At 45.4% G+C, this 17,876-nt stretch overlaps 1 protein-coding gene across 1 annotated transcript in view; it reads left to right on the top strand.

The window, feature by feature from the left end:
* The first annotated feature begins 2,703 nt into the window (after positions 1–2,703).
* Positions 2,704–17,876, top strand: part of AMN (amnion associated transmembrane protein) — a 52,781-nt gene continuing 37,608 nt past the window's right edge. Inside the window, exons 1-4 of the mRNA XM_039534091.1 lie at positions 2,704–2,745; positions 4,231–4,363; positions 10,761–10,879; positions 10,966–11,010. Of these exons, the coding sequence (XP_039390025.1) occupies positions 2,704–2,745; positions 4,231–4,363; positions 10,761–10,879; positions 10,966–11,010 (339 nt within the window). The remainder of the gene's footprint in view (positions 2,746–4,230; positions 4,364–10,760; positions 10,880–10,965; positions 11,011–17,876) is intronic.

Genomic DNA, 17,876 nt, shown 5'->3' with positions numbered 1-17,876 from the left:
ATGAATATGTTGAACAGTACTCGTCCAGTACAACCCCCTGGGGGGATACCACTATTTACCTCTCTCCGTTCTGAAAACTGACCGTTTATTCCTACCCTTTGTTTCCTATCTTTTAACCAGTTACTGATTTGTGAGAGGACCTTCCCTCTTATCTCATGACAGCTTATTTTGCTTAAGAGCCTTTGGTGAGGGACCTTGTCAAAGGCTTTCTGAAAATCTAAGTACACTATATCCACTGGATCACCCTTGTCCACATGCTTGTTGACCTCCTCAAAGAATTCTAGTAGATTGGTGAGGCATGATTTCCCTTTACAAAAACCATGTTAACTCTTCCCCAACAAATAGTGTTTATCTATGTGTCTGATAATTCTGTGCTTTTTTAACCAATTTGTGTGGTACTGAAATTAGGCTTACCGGCCTGTAATGATCCCTTCTCAGAAAGCCTACTGCCTGGGGTCACCCTGTAGCATGGACAGGCCTGGAGTACCATGTGGCCATGTAAGCTCTGAAGTTCCTAGGCCAGCCCTTTTTCCTTCTCCAGCACTGGGAAGGGACAGGAAACAATTGGATGCCGCTGGCTGCTTGCCTTCCTTAGATCCATAGATTTCAAGGTCAGAAGAGACCACTGTGATCATCTCGTCTGACCTGTTGTATAATACAGGCCACAGAACTTCCTTGACTTAATTCCTGTTTGAACCAGAGGAGATTTTTAAGAAAAATATCCATTCTTGATTTAAAATCATTCCAATGGTTAGTCACTCTCACTGTTAAAAATTTGCACCTTGTTTCTGTTCTGAATTTGTCTAGCCTCAACTTCTTCCAGCCATTGGATCACGTTATACCTTTCTCTGCTAGAATGAAGAGAACTCTGTAAACACATTTCTGTTCCGGTCTAGGTGCTCCCAGTTGGGCCAATTAAGAGGCTGGGGCAGCACCTGAGGGCTATCGAATCTCAATCAGGAGTCAGAGCAGACTGAATCCGTCAGGAGATGAGAGCTGCTGCACACAGAAGGTGGTTCCTGGGAGAGGGCTGAAGGTGGGAGACGTTTGCTGGCTGACATCCCCGAGCCAGAGCTTGAGAAGGCTTGAATTCAGGAGGAGCAGCAGAGGAGATGCCGACTGGCTCTAAGCCAACAGCTAAAGCCGAGGACCAGAGAGGGCTGAAGGCAGGGGGAGTGGCAGAGGGGCTTATGTCCTGACTTCTATTTGCTGGAAAGCTAGACCCCGAGGAACAGTGAAAGGGCCAGGGGAAGTGAGGATGCCCTCCGGCAAGGCTGCACCCAGCAGAGAGGCTGTGGGTGTTCCCGCTGGGAAGAGCGGGGTTGCATCCCAGAAGAAAAGGCTGGAGTGGCTGTCCCAGCAGAGGGCAGAAGAGGACAGACAAGGAGCCTATCTGTGATGGAAGACACTAAGGTGTGGTGAGAACAAGGACTTTATGCAATGGGGTGATATTGGACTATATCTTGGTACTTTTGCTATGTTTTGTTAATAAACTATATTGATGGAGTAGAGGACAAGCTTGCATGGAGTTACCAGGGCCCTAAGAAGGAAACTGAGGTGAGGGGCCAGTTGCAGGGCTGCCACAAGGGGCACCAGGGAGGAGGCCATTCCTTTACATCCACCACGAATCCCAAGATTTTTTCAGAGTCACTGCTTCCCAGAGGGTGTCCCCCATCTTGTAAGTATGGCCTACATTCTTTGTTCTTAGTTGTGCACAAGCACATCCTCCTCTTCCAGCTACTGAGCAGACCTGCCATAGGGGAATGGAGGGCGTGAGCCCTGTGCTTCCCCCACCCCCAATTTCCTACATGTTTTTTCTTGGTAAGGCACGATCTCCTTTTGAGTGGCTAGTAAAGGGTTTGCCAAGGATCCGAGGGATGCTGTCTGGAGCTGCTAGGAAATGGGACCATGGACATTCTTCCAAGTGTAGTGATGGTGGAATGTGCCCCAAATTAGCTGCTCTTAGCTGCCAAAGCTGCGGGCCCACATCTCGTCGGCTGCCAGAGGTGGTGCTTGCGAGAGGGAGCAGTGAGTGCTGCTGCAGCTCATGTGCCCCCGCCTCACACCTGTTTCATAGCATTACAGTTATATTAAGCCCTCAGAAATGTTTCTCATACTTGTGAGTCTAGATCTAGATCTAGAGGAGGGAGGTAGAGGTGAGGGAGGCAGGTTTCCCACAAATCTCCCACTAGTGGAAAGAAAGCAGCAAACTGGGGTAGTCAGCACCAGAGCAAGTCTTGGACACAGCCACTGTGGCATGTCCACTAGTGAAGACGAGGCCTTAGAGTGGGTTGAAGTGGATATCCAGAACTATGTGATGCAGTACACACATACCCAAACAAAAGCCTGACTGGGACCTCATCCCCCCGGCAGACATGGTGACGCATGGCCTGGCAGGGACCTCATCCCACCCACAGCCAGACACGCTGACCTACGGCCTGACAGGGACCTCAAATCACCCCCAGCTGGACATGCTGACCCAGACTTCATCCCACAGCCAGACACGCTGATGGTACTCCAGGCCTGTCCCCTGACGGGGATCTCATCTCACCCGCAGCTGGACAAGCTGACACACGGCCTGTCAGGGACCTCATCCCACCCACAGTCAGACACACTGACACACGGCCTGACAGGGACTTCATCCCACAGCTGGACATGCTGACGCACAGCCTGACAGGGACCTCATCCCCCCCACATCCGGACATGTTGACATGTGGCCTGACAGAGACCTCATCCCATAGCCAGGTACGCTGATGCACGGCCTGACAAGGACCTCATCCCACCCATGACCGGACATGCTGATGCACGGCCTGACAGGGACTCCATGGCACAGCTAACCATGTTGACGCACAGCCTGACAGAACTCCCCCCCCCGCCCCCTGCTCACAGTTGGACATGCTGACACACAGCCTTACAGGCACCCATCCCACAGCCTGCCATACTGACGTACAGCCTGATGCAGATCTCCCCTCATCCACAGGCGGACACGCAGGTACACCCTGGCGCAGACCTCCCACCTCCACCCACACCTTGACATGCTGACTCATGCCCTGACACAGGCATCCCCACCCCCTCAGTTAGACATACTGACACACACCTCCCCTTCCCAGTTTAACCAGCCATACAAACAAACCTTCCTACATCCCACCCTATACAGAAACACACACATAGTCCTACATGCCCACCCACTCATACACGCCAACTGATCAAGGTCCATAATAGCACATACCCTCATGCATGTCAACAGTTCAGTGCAGAGAGACAGAGCAACCAAGACCCTCTGACAGACACAGAATGCTTCTTTGCACACACCTTACCACAAACACCTAGGGGTAGCCATCCTGAGACTCCCCACCAACCATTCACACACACTTGATGCAAACCCACTGACCCTAAGCAGCAGAGTCTCTTCAAGCCAGCGGCAGAGCCAGTGTGAGTGGAGGTCTGTGGAAAGTAGCTGGTGAGTGGTAATGCTGGGAGTGTAAGTGGAGACTAGGTGAAGCAGACAGTGTGTCCGGAATTCTCCCTCTGCCTCTCTGGGATTGTGTGTGCTTCTAGGGTATTCAGAGAGAGACAAATTGTTGTGAGGAAATACGTTCCTCCTCCTGCATTTGCTCATATTACTGCCTGTTTTTCCCTTTGACCCCTGACTGCCTGTCCAAGACTGTGCTGGGATAGAAAAGAAGCCATAACTGTTCAGATAATGAGAAAATCAGTTGGTGTCCAAAGTCCAATTACAAGCCATGTCTGTGAGCTGCTTTCTTCCAAGGACGCTAATTGAAAACACATTGACACTACTATTAGGAATTATAAGATAAGAGGCATTTTGGAGTGGAGAATGACATACAGTAATAACACTTAGCACTTGTGCTGTGCTTTACCTCTTCAAAGCTCTTTACAGACAGTCAGCCTAAGAATCTTCAACCACAGTAAGGAGGGCAAGCACAGGTGGGGAAACTGAGGCATAGAGGGACCACTTGCCAAAGAGCCTACAACGAGGCAGTGCAGAGCTGAGACTGGAACTCTGGAGCCCTGACTCCCATCCCCTGCTCTCACTATTACATCACGCTCCATGCAGGTTAAAGCAATGCTCTGAAAAAATCGGTGAGCTTTGACGAGACATTAAAAATAACCTGGTCTCTGAGACTGGACAAGTCTCTGTGTAAATGAGCCATATCCCAAAGCATCATAGTTCTCCAGTCTTCTCCCAATGTTTTTGCTCCCCTACAGATTCTCAAGTGTATGAAGCATCATGTGACACTGGCTAGTCCAAAGTTCATGAGAGGGCTGGGAAGGAATGTGCTAGCAGCAGACTGTGAAATGAAGGGTCTGTTTTTCCTCCTCCTTTTCGTGCAGCTCCTTGGTGAGTAATGACAGGACCTGTCTGAGAATGGAGAATGAAGGCAAAATGGCTTTTTCCGTTTCAGGCTTTAGGTAATGTGGAATAAAGTCACAGACTCTGTACTTGGTGACGTATTTCTAATGCAAGTGGAAAAACTCATTTCCAAATGGACAAAGACAGAGCGAGTGGGCTGTGATTTGCATCTCCTGTTCACTGCACCTCTGCTGCTTGGGTTTCTCAGCTCTTTTTATTTAAGGCTCTGAAGAGCTGTCTTCTGTTGAATATGCATATGTATTTAATATTCAGAGACCATGATTCCGCAGCAAAAGGACTGATTAAACAGTCAAGTGATGTTGATATCGAGGCAAAAGGTGCATTAATGCAATACTGTCGTGCATAGTTAAAGTCAGGAATTGCATAAACTGAGGCGGCAACAGTTCAGTTAACTTGGCTGCGTTGCGCAATTTGGGGCCAGATCCTCAGCTGTGTAATTCAGCCTTACTTTGTTGAAAGCAAGGAAACTATGCCGATTTACCGCAGCTTAGGATATGTCTGTATGTTTTATGGTACTGGGTATGATACACTTTATAAGGTAAGCTACATATATCCGGCAAAACAGGGATAGAACTTACTACATATATGCAATGGAATGAACTTCTGCATTCTGTTAGAACTTTAACCTTTCCTTTTCCTGACTCTTGGGGATTTTAACTTGGCAGTTGTAGCATTGCATTAACAGTTTTTTGTATGTAATTGTGTAGGGTTTTCATCTAAAAGAAAAAGACAAAACAAAAAAATGCCCATGTTTAGGTTTCAGTTCAGTAAGGTTCTCACACACATGCCCAATTTAAAACTTGTGAATTTGTTCTACTGGGTCGGAGTCTCATTACACTGCTCTGGCAATGTAAAGGGGCCTTAAAATGGATTTTAAAAATTGCCTAATTTAAGGCTCCTTCATGGCCTTAAATCAGACTCATGCCTGTTTGCTTCAATTAGACTACTTGTGTGCTTTAAGTTAGCCATGTGTGTATGCCCCTTGCTGAACCAGGGCCTTAATGTTAGCATTGGAATGGTCCCAGTTTGGCTTTGGAATTCACACTGGGGGGAGGGAGTGAATTCTCCATATTACTGCCACTATGGTGTGGCTGCAAACCCCCCACTGCAAGGCTGGGTTAGCAGGGCAGCAGCATATCTGTTTACAATGCAGCCCTCCCCATGTAAAGGACAGAAACATTTTCATTTTAATGAAGGTGTGACAGTTCTTGGGGTACCCGGGACTGTGAGTCACCTTGTTCCCCTCCCCCCCGCCTCCGGCATAAGGGAGTCATACCTGCGCTAGCTCCTTAACACCACCAGCATGTCAGCCTCTCAAGCTCACTCTTCTGGGATATGCCAGCCCAACCTTGTCTTGCAGCTTACCAAGAGATATGCTCCAGTGCCTGAGTCCCTGTAAAGCATTCCCCAGTGAGACCCAGCCCCTGACACTGGCTACTCCCAGAAATCCCAGAGCCTCTGCTCCCAAAAAAGCAGTGTACCCCAGTTTATCAGTTTTACCTTAAATCACTGTACCTGTATAACACACCACACTTGTGAGCACTTATAATAAAATAAAATAAAGTTTATTTAAGAAAGAATAGAGGTTCCACTAGAAATGAGAGAGAGAGATGGAAACAAATGGTTACAATATAAACCAAAATCAGAAAACGTGAATTAGGGCCTCCATTTAATAATAGTTATCTTTCCTGCCTAATAAAGCAGGTCCCCCAACCCCAAAGTTCAGTCTGTTGCAGAGCCCAGGAACCAGGATCCAAACATTCATGAAACACCCCTACTCAACAAGATGTCTCCTCTGTGAATGGACACAGTTTCTTCCTCCACCCTGCGATATGCTGAACCAGTCTGTTGTCTCTATTCACAGGCTTTTATAACATTCCTTTTTACCTCCAAGTTCTTTCAATTGTTGGCTGTTGTCTTTGATGGTTTGCCATTGACAGTTGTGGGTTGGGGCAAGGGTAGACAACTGAACATTGCATTATATCACTGGCTGACCAGAGAGCAGTGACAACTCCCTTCCACTTGAATGGCCCATCACCAAGACACAGGATTCCCTGGTGACTAACTTGTACTCCAAGACCATAAGGCATAGTTTTCAATATAGTTATGTAATTCCTTAAACATTACCCATGCATACACACCTCACAATGGGAAGTTACAAGCTGTCAGCCGAGACCTCACATGCCAGCCTTCCTGGATGGACACTATGAGAGTGGGTATTAGGTGTATTGAGTTTCTCAGGTCTGAGACAGCAGTTGATTGTAAAGAATAGTGAACCCTTTGGTACCAATGGGCCTTGGGTCACAAAAGAATAAGAATGTGCAGGACACACTAGAAATTTTGGAAAGTGCTTTCTATGGTTTTCAGCCCCTAATGTTAAAGGCGAAGTGGGGGGTTTGTTTGTTGGTTGGTTGTTCTGTTTTGCTGTGTGTTTCAGTAAGACCATAAAACCACACTGTAAGGTGTTGTCTTCAGTAGACAACTGGTGTTATTTTAACATATGTAGGTCTTGGAGGCATAGTCCAGGAAGCCCCCTCCCCTGAGTTTGCCTCCTGCGGTTCCCCACTAAGGTTTAAACCTCGACCAGTTAAAACATGTTAAAACTACAACTGTCCTGTCTACACTATGCTGCTTTTTTGTGTGTGCATATTTTAAAAATACCCCTTTTTTCCTAGTCTGCATATGGCCATACGTAGTGATTGTCTCAATAGCACCCCTGACCAGGCCACACAAAAATAATGTTGCAATTATGTTGCAAAGGAGATCATTCGGTGCTGCTAAAATTTCAGCAGAATCCCACTTAGTCTCTTCCCCATCACTCATAGCATTCATTTTAACATCTCACCACCACATGACGTAAGTAATGGCACAGTTGCTTTTACTGGTTAAAAAAGTGGTTAGAATTTTTAACCATGAGAAAAGTGCAAATTTATTTTTACTGTCCAGTAACTCTCATGATTGAAATCATTTTACTCAGAATGTTGTCAGTTACATCTTCAGAGACCCACCTTAGAAAATGTTAGCACCAAAGGAGAAAGTTTCCATTCCTGTCTCCTGTTTTTGCACAGCATTTTTTAAACAATCTTGTAACCTTTTCTATGACAGAGGCTTTCATTTGATCGTGCTAATTTCTGGAGTGAGATACACTTTCTAAACATGTCCCATTTTTATCATTAAAAGATCCACATTAGTATTGTTGGATGGCAGGTGGTCCTGACTTTGAACCATCATTCCTTAAACTCATCCTCTCAATCCACAACAGACAGAGGGACAGAGACAGAGTGAGACACGCATATTGCTGCACTAGTGACTTTTGCTGGCTGATGGAAGGGTTATACTGATCAGAGCAAATGTTTGTGCCTGTGTCTATAATTTAAAAATATGGCGGGCAGGGAGATGGTTGAGAAGAGGGCTAGTAAAAATGTCAGGAATTCACCAAATTCTTGCAGGATCAGACAATGTGAGACAATTCCCACAAAAAGGATTAAACCAATTCAGTGTTCTGTGTCACAAATGCATGTTCAATGGGTCACACAGACTCCAACAGTAGATATACAAGGAGTGGCCCGATCTGAATTACTGTGTGAACTCCATTTATATACACACTTGATAAGACAAACTTCATTTTCATCTGGTTTGGCTGGTGACTGCCTGTGACTGTTTTGTCCACTGTGGCAAGCACATCTCCCTCTTCCGTTACCTTGGACTCACCCTCCACCCCTCACTACCTTGTCTATTTAGTCACCCCTTCTACGTTGTTTAAATTGTAGACTATGGGGCAGGGACTGTCTTTGTGTTTGTACAGTACAATGGGGCCCTAATCCCCATAGAAATAAATAATAAGTAATTTTAACACACTGGTATCTTGTAGTACAACATTCTCATTTACCACCTGGAGACATTGTACATGCACAGACAGTGCTTCTCTCTCAGCCATCAGTGATCCGCAGCTACATGTTAATCATAGCATTGAAAATGTCCCCTGTGCTCACTGATCGCGAGGAAGGGAGGATTTTGACATTGCTTAATTTAAGACATACGTGCAGGCTATGATGCTTTTTTGCTCCTATGCAGAAAATTCCATCTCTGGCATATATAGAGGCAGAAGGATGCTCTAAGTCTCAGATAAGTCTCTTTAAATCTATCCCCGCAGAATGAAGCAGGCTGTGTATAATTTAATCAGGCCTAGGTAGGCTGGTTGAATACTGCAGATCTGGTGTGTATATAAACATTGGTTCAAATTCCCAACTGCTGCCTGGTACAACCATTGTCATGCTCCTTTGAATTTGCTATGCACAATCATTAGTGCAAACAGGTTTGTGTTTGCACAAGTGTTTAGGGACTGGCTATTCTTCCTGCAATTCCCATATTCATTTGCAAGGCAGAGGACTTGTGGCGAGACAAGTGTGTTTATTTGTCTTGTGTATGAAAAGTCAAGGAGTAGAAACAATATCATGTGACTTAGCTGACCACACGCCTTGAGTAATGAATAATAGTGAAGAGTCCAAATGAGTTGTTTGCAAACAAACCACAAACTGAGGCTGGTTCAGCCAGATTATTTGGCAAATGTTTAGAAATCACCAGTCCTCCCCTCTCTCACCAACGGGCAGTTGGTCCAATAAAAGCCTTTAGCTCACTCACCTTGTCACTAATATCTTGGGACCCCCACGGCTACAACAACACGGCTTAGGCACTACTAAGGCATCTGCAGAAGAGTCAGTTCATAAAAGAAAGGCAACAGCTACATTTGTCAGGTAGTTTATCCACACTGAATAATTGGGCCCAACTTCCTCATTTTTCACTATGGCATTTTGACAGCCACTCTAGATGGTATTGATTGTTCACAAGTGCTTGAGTCACCATGAGATCCAGTTGCTAAATTAGACCTTGTCTACAAAGGAAAGTTGTACACTGCATTAGCTATACTACCGTACTGCCTAGCATGCTGACTCTTTGTACTCTCCGGTCTGTCTGCATCCCTCTGTTGTCTCTTGTCTTTATAAATAATAAAAAATACAGATATAAAGGTGCTTTGGCTGTAGCAGTGTAGCTATTCCTGTATGGGGTGAAGAATAAGTGTTACCCGTATAATGGCTTGTCTACACTTAAAACTCTTCTGCAGCACTGCTGTACCACTACCTATGCTGACAGCAAGGGTTCTCCTGATGGCAGAGGCATGCCATCTCCCCCAAGAGGTGGTAGCTAGGCCAATGGAAGAGGTCTTCCATTGACCTAGCTCTGTCTACTCGGGGACCTAGGTTTGCTTAACAACTTTGCTCAGGGGTGTGCATTTTTCACACCCCTGAGTGACTGAGTTAAATCAGCCTAATTTTCTAGTATAGACCAGGCCTCGGGCACATTTATATAGCTATGACTGTCTCCACATTAGGGGTTGTACCAATATAACTGGATTGGTAAAAAATTCCATCTCTAACCTACATAGTTATCCTGGTATAAAAGCCGTGTCTCGACCAGGCCTTACTTGCTCTTCTTGTTTAAAATCATCTGCATTTTTTTTCTTGATCATTTGCACTTACTCTACACTCAATCCCAGCCCTGACCTAATTAAACTCCTGTCTCCTTCCATGAGTAATAATAATGCAACTGCAGAGATAAATAAGAGGAGAGCTGTAGACTTGGTTGACTGGTGAGGTGGAAGAACATGAAGGAAGGTGCTCCACATGGCAGGAGCCAGTGTCACCAACTCTTATGATTTCATCATGAGCCTGACAAATTGAGGTGTTTTTCTTAAGCTCCTGGAGTCATGTTATTACTTGAGAATCTCAGCTTTCATTTAAAAAAAAAAGTTTCTAGTCCTCCTGGCTGCAGACAAAAGCTTGCAAACATGGCCTGTAAAGGCTCAGAGACCAGAAGGCAGATCAAAAGGACCCAACAGGCAGTATTATTCAAATCTGATGATTTTAAAGCCAAACTCATGGGATGGGGGAGGGGCCTGAATCATGGTGTTTTGAATGCTTTGGGTTGGCAGTCCAGAGGCGCTGCACAGGAGAAGGCTCTTACACCAGCAGTGCGTAGGCTGCAAACCAATGGCAAAGTCAGCAAGTTGATGAGCATTTTGCCTGAGTAAGATCCGAGGAACAGCTGACATGACAGGGCCCTCTAGTTCCAGTCTGAGACACTGGCTGCTCCTTTCTTTGCTGAGTGTTGTTTATCTTTGTGTGACTGTATTAACTCATTCTGGGAGGGGCCTATACAGGGCCAGATCCTCAGCTGGTGTTAGTTCCTGTAGCTCCATTGACCTCAATAGAGCTACAGTAATATACACTATCTGGCCTACAGCGTGTCTGGAAATTGCTGTGTAGAAACAGAATAGAACTGAATTCCATTTCTTTCTTTGCCTCAGCTGCTTCGATTGCTGTGTACAAACAATGGATTCCGAACACCAATTTTGAAAATGCTTCCAACTGGGATAAAGGCAGAATCCCATGTGCTAACAATGTGGTCCATTTCAAGAGTAATCAGGTATTTGATTTTCAAAATAGCATTCATTTGGGCCAATCTCTACCTGCTTACAGAAAATGCCCTCAGCTTTTTTGTATTTCTTGCAGGAGATCTCGGTCTTTGTCCAGTCAACTCACTCTCTGACAGACATGGTAAGGACACGTACTGCAGCACCAAATGTGGTGGTTAGGAGCGCTGTCAAAAATATGAGACAGGGCCAGCTAAGTGACGCAAGGACTGCCACAGTGCAGGACACCTGGGTTCCCTAGCCGCTTCTGGTGTCTCGTCCGATGACCTGGGTGGCTCAGGTGTGTTTTCACAGGCAGCTGGAGTCATGGGGGTGGGTGGACCCCCCCTTCAGGGAGGCTAGCCCCCAGCCCTGCTCCTTCCTCCCAAGGCCCAAACTCCTGTGGCCAGAGCCCTGAGCCCCCTTTTCCGCCTGCCATGGTTGGAGCCCTGAGCCCACTCACCCCCACTCCCCCCTCAGCTGGAGGAGCCCCAGGCAGGCCCGAGCCCCTCTCTGCCCCGCCCCCACCCCATGGCTGCACCTGGCCCCAGCTGTACTTCCCAAGACCCAGAGCTGCTTGGTGGGAAAAGCAAAAGCTCTTCCCAAGGAACGCTGAGCTTTTTATATGCACCATGCAGGTTCTGAAGTGGCTGAGGAGGTGGTATCTGCTCCTCAGCTTCCCAGGTTCATCAGTAATGTCTCTGGAGTCCAGGGAGAACTTGGGAAGCTGAGGAGCAGATACCACCTCCTTAGCTTAGCCTCCCCATGCCTATTATACCTACCACCTATGGTTGGAGTTTTGCTGGGAAGGCCAGGGTGGGTGGAGCGTTACAGAACAGCCCCATATTGGTTGTTTTTGGAACCGTGTCAGAGCTGTTCTCCGAGGAAGCCATTCATTGTCTAGGCCGAGCAAATAGCACTCTTCTTGTGTCCATGGGGAGCAAAATGCTGGTTCTGACTTGCACCACAGAAAAGAGTCACCCCAGGATAACCAGACATATTAATGTAGTTCATGGGGGGTGGTACCAGAGCGGGTGGGAGGGGAGGCATTTGGAAAGAAATCAAATTATCCTTCAGTACAACATTGTGGTGGCAGTGTATGTAGGAGGGATCAGGCCAAGGCTCTGGGGCTGAGGGCTCCTCCATGGTGAGGTTGAACCTTGAAGGTGTGTTCGGTTCTGGGCATCCATATCCCAGAGAGATAGCACTAACTTGGAAGGAGGGCAGAAAAAAGCATCAATAATGGCTCTGGGGGTGAAGGGAGGAACCAGCACAGAATGCCGTATTTATACAGTAGCTTGAGCAAGTGAATGAATAAGATCCAGTGCTGAGAAGTTCTGAGCTCCTTCATCTTCCACTCACTGCTGTGGCAGCTGAGAGCAATCACTGCCTTCTGAGAGGGTATTTGAAGGGCATAAAAACAGCAGGGAGTTGTAACTGAGTGTCATGGGATCAGGTGAAAAAAAGGAGAAGTTAAGATGGCCACAAGGGAGAAAATCCTATTGGCAAAATAATATTAACAATAATAATTTTTGTGCATGAGGCCCCGTATGCTGTAGCATTCTAGTTCATAACAAAAGCTATCAAACGAAAACACCATCAAGTCCTCAAACGGATCTGAGAGCTACTGTACGGTGCCAAAAAAATTGATGGAAAAGCCTTCCTGAGGGAAGCGGTGGCAGTGGAAGACCTATCACTTGAGTCAGAGCTCATTGTCTGTCTAGTCACTGACTTCCATGGGACTACCCATGTGTATAGAGCTAAGCAGGTGCTGTGGTGCTTGGCTGGATCAGGGCCATAGTGAGGAGTGTGGTATAAGAACTATATCATTGGGGCCCAGACACCAGTGTGCCTTTCCTGTCTGGCTCTCTTCCCAATCTGTGGTAGTTCCAGGTTATCCTATCACTGCTTAGCACCATTTAAAAACTGGCAGGACAGAGCGAGATCGAGGATATGCTGTAGGGAGCACTAGTGTTTGCAGGGGGATGAACTAGGCAGCTGAATGGGTCTTTCCTGTTTTTTATTTCTTGTCAATGAGAGGCTCCTCAGGATGTCAGAGGTGCTCCATACACAAGGAGAGGTATGAACTCTCACTTGGCACTTTCCATTCATTCAAAAATATCATGCTTAGCTAATGTCCCAAATCTTTTCCCCTCACTTCACTAAGCTCTCTTTTGAATAGTGACCATTTTTAGAGAGTTTCAAAAATTTATCATCTAGGGAGGAAATGGGAGTTTAAAGCAAATTGTGCGATGTGTGCACCGCCCTGGCAGGCAGCCAGATATTCCTGTTAACCGCGATCATGTCACACCAAAGTCAGTCTGTCTTGATTTCTGTGCAAAGAACATTTGTTCATGGAAATGGCAGCTGTGGTTGCCACGGTGACCTGATTTTTCTAGCTGTCCTTATACCTATTATAATTGGATTTGTTTTGAGCAATTCTAATGTACCCATCACCTTAGCGTTCAGGCCCTAGGATTGTCACCCAGATGTGATCTAGTTGTGACAGAATTGTCCTTGTCATTTATTTTTTTTAATTTTTTTTTTAGCTTCCATAAGTAGTTTGAAAACTGGCCATTTTCCCCGCCCCACCTCCTTTTTTTTTTTGGTGTCACTGTATCCAAATAGGCCCTATACAATTTTGGATTATAATTTGTACAAGATGCCTAAACTACTGATAGCTTTGGTGCATTAATAACACAGAGTGCCACATTTAACTCTTCTACAAATGCTTGGAGGAATTATCATCTATCTATCTAAACTATAAAATACGGAGTTTTTAAATGATGTGAATATTAGCAGGAAAAATAAATGCCAAATATCAGTTCAGTAGATTTTATTTTGTTTACTGATTAATGGATAATATTTATAAAGTACTTTGCAATCCACTGTTGAAAGTGCATAACTGCAAAGTATTTATTATTATTATTCATTATGGCATTAGCCTTTCAAAAAGAAGCTTAACAGCTAAGATTTAAAAAAACCTAAGACAGACCATATTTCCTGACAAAAAATAGACAGACATCATAAAAGCTTAATACAAATAACAACTTCATCTGTAATAGAATAGGAACTCTTTCTTACCTGAAGGACTTATGAGGGAACATTGATTTATCAGGATTCTACAGCAACTAAGAAAGGGTCAAGTTATTAAAGCAGACTGAAGAAACTGTTACTTGCCTGATCTAAGCACCACATTGTGCTGTGGTTTTTAGACAGAACTTGCCATTTGAAATTAATGCTGCAGTTGTGCTTAAAAATAAACAGGCTGCTGCTGACCTCAGTAACTAGTTCATGCCTAAGAGGCAGGTTTGTCGCTTGCCACGCGTAGGCGTTAGGTGGTGAGGATTTAGAGTGGTAAATATAACTCATCTCACCGGCACAGCAGCTTTCCCCTCATCTTTATCAATATACATGATGGAGGGGTTGATCCTGCAACACGCTGAGCATCCTCAAGTGCCCATGGAAGCTAATGGGAGTTGAGGATGCTGCACCCTCCCAGAATCAGGCCCTTAACTAGCTGCTAGCTTTGCTGCTGTGACGTCAGACCCTTAGTTCCAGCCTGACTCCCAAACCTCCTCCCCGCTCCCTTAGTTTGCACCCCAGAGGAAGTGTCTGGCATCAGCTGACAGGAGCTCTGCTATGAGAATCTCAGCTGAAGATTTCATTCTTGCCATGCTCTGAGGGATTTTATCTCTAATTACGGCTCTGAACCTCCTCAGCTTTAGACAATTATTTTGCAGCATATTATATAGGCTTCTAATGAATGGGAATGTGCTAAAGTCATTTAGCCTCAGAATTTATGTTTTATAGGATTTTTGTGAGATAGGAACCCAAAGCGAAAGCCCTCAGTCTTCAGGGAAGTTGGGATCCTCAACTAAATCCAAAGTCCTCTGCTTAGGCCCTTTTCTGTGAAATGGACCCCGATTGGAACAACTGGCTCTGAATTTTGCCTTTTGGACTTGATGTCTATAAAGTGGGTCCAGACACTCTCCAGATCTAATCCCATCAAAAGACTTAAAATAAGTCATGCCAAATCAGAGTGCCAAGTTATTACTTTTTGACATTAAAATGGCACCACAAATGTACGTGGTACTTTACAAGATGTGGAACAAGACTCCAACCTTGCCCGGAAGAATTTACAGTCAAAAGCCACTACAAAATATATGGGGTCAGATCCTCAGCTGGTGTGAATTGTCACAGCTCCTTTGACTTCAACAATTTACAACAGCTAAAGGTCCACCTCAGGACCCTTTGCATACTGACCCAAGTGCTGCTGCTGTAAAACAGGGTGTCTCTAAACAACGAGACTGACATCAGGCCCCCAATCAGCCACCATATATAATGCAGACCATTCATTCGGTCAAAGTGTAACAGACATAAAGATTTACACTATATTGATCAGACCAAGTTTTCTAGGTTTCTGATTCAGCTCAGCTCTCTCCATGTATGGTAGGTGGGTTTCTGTTCTCTGTTCTTTGTCACCAGGTGATAAAAATAATGCCAAGGTTCAGGATTTTTTAAAAATCAAGGAATTGATCTGCCCTCTTACTCCTGGGAATGGCCTGAAATTTGGTGACTGGGTCATCAGAAAAATTGATTTTCAGGATTAGAGAGAAAAGCAAAAATGTGCCTTTTTAGACTGTGGCCTCAATATTTCTGTGAAATTAATCACATAAATCAGCAGGACTACGTTAAGCTTTTGAGTCTCCATGGAGACGCTATACAGCCTTTGGCCAAAGCAGTGCCCATCACATACCGTACAATCAAAGGGCGAAATTCAGATAAGGGACTTAAGCTCCTATTGACTTGAGTGATTTCATGGGAGTTAGGCATCTAAATACCTCTGAGGATCTGGATCTTATAGATCTCTTGTCTGCAAGTTTTCCACATCTTCATTCTCCATTTTCCTTTTCTTACTTCCATCCTATTCGTTCTACTTGTCCCCACCTCAAATAATCTCCCTTTCTCCTAGGTCTTACCCCTTTTCAGATATTTTGTAGACAGTTGTCATACCCATAGTCTATTAGAGCAGTAGACAAGCTAATTCTCGATATTTAGCTCTTTTTATCTTTCCTCAGAAATCAGTCCCTTCGTCCCTCTGATCATTTTTGCTGTTCATCTCTGAATTCTCATCAGTTTCTCTACATCTTTTTGATACTGAGGCACTCAGAACGAACTGCAGTGTTCCAGGGGAGCTCCCAGTTTATGGCTGTTGGTGGTGTCCTGCCTGTTCACATGGGAATGCACAGCATGACAAAACCTGGGTGCTGTGTGTGTGTGCGTACAAGGTAGTGATGAAGGGCTAAATAGGACATGGAGGTTATCATTTTTGTTTTGATAGCCAATTCTGGATTTTGTAGAGAATCAATGTAACTCAATATTCCAGCCGGCTCTGCAATGACATTTAGCTGTGATGCAGGGAGAGAAAGCGTGCTCTCCTTATTCAGCTAGAATCTTAAAAACAGGAACTTATTTCATGCTCTTGGGGTGAAAAAAATCAATGTGTAAAAGCCTGCTGCATCTCTTTGGAAGTGTCCTCAGTGCTGTCACTCATAGGAGCTACCTGTCAAAATCTCACTCCACACATTAATCTGCCCTGGATCTAGCCCAGGTTTAACAAAGCCCATAAACTGGCTGTGCGTGACAGTCTAACAGGAGCTGAGCAGAAGCTGGCTGTTGCAATTTGCCTCAGAGAATACAGGATTCACCCTCTGCATTGTGGGCCATGAGGTACTCAATATACATAAAGCTTGGTGTCCTATAGGCTGTCTCAAAGGGCTTGCTCTGGCCTTCAGCTCCCAATGATCAGCTTCTGAGCTGGGCTCCATGAACATGCTGGGAGTTTGGAGGACTCTGCACCTGGCAGAACTGGGCCCATTCTTGTACAATTCAGTAATTTGGACAGAAGCCAAATTTGGGTTGTTAGTGGATCAGAACCTGGCTCTAGGTCACCACTTCAAATCCAGACTAGGGGTACAATTTTCAAAAGTACCTAAGTGATTTAGGAGCCATTTTCAAAAAGAGCTTGAGCACTTAGGGCACTAAAGGGCAGTATTTCAAAGTTATTGCGGCACCTAAAGATGTAGTAGGTGCCTAGTGGGATTTTCCAGAAGCGCTGAGGTGCCCAGTGCCTATTGAAATCAATGGGAATTAGGTGCCTAGGTGCTTTTGAAAATCCCACTAGGCACCTATTGCATCTTTAAGTGCCTAAATGCCATTGACAATTTGGCTCTTAGGCGCCTTCGTCTCAATGAATGTCAATGGGACTTAGTCACCGAAGTCACTTAGGTGCTTTCAAAGATTTTACCCTAGGTTTGTACTGGCTGGAAGTTGTTCCTATCTGATGGCTGCTCAGTAGTGCACTGAAACTGAGTTCTGTAGCCTCAGGTTAGTTCCCAGTGGATCGGTGGCCAGATCTGAAGAATCACCACCTCAGCTGGCTTGGATGGTGATGCTGCCCACACCATAGAATCATAGAATCAGGTCTCAGGGAGACCTGGGGAGGAGGATCAGAGTCCAACTGGTCAGCAGGACCCCACAGCAGGACCAAATCAAATCATCCCCTTGTCAATCCTGACCTTAACCTTAAACCTCTAAGGAAGAGGATTCCACCACCCTCAACCCTCCCCCATTTTTTCCTTTTCCACCCTCAAAAAGTTTCCTTTTGTTTTAATTCCTAACCCCCCCCAACCTCCCCTGCAAACCATCCACCACTTTCTCTTTCTTCTGTCATCTTTCTGAGATCTCTCTAGATCTATCTTTTGGAACCCCCTTTCAGGTAGTTGAAAGCAGCAATCATCATCTCTCTTCATTCTCTTCTTCTGCTCACTTCCATCAAATCCTCTCTCCTCCTCTCTCTCTCTCCCCTCTCCAGCCCCTCATTTTTTTGTTTTTTTGCCTCCTCTCTCTCCCAATTCTCCACATTCTTGTAGTGTGGGTAGTGGGCCAAAACTGACACAGTACTCCAAATGCCTCACCAGCTGAGCTGAGAGAGAGGGAATGGGATCA

Source organism: Mauremys reevesii, linkage group 4, assembly GCF_016161935.1.
Source record: "Mauremys reevesii isolate NIE-2019 linkage group 4, ASM1616193v1, whole genome shotgun sequence".
NCBI classification, from domain to species: domain Eukaryota; kingdom Metazoa; phylum Chordata; order Testudines; family Geoemydidae; genus Mauremys; species Mauremys reevesii.
This window is presented reverse-complemented; position numbering and strand designations above follow the sequence as displayed.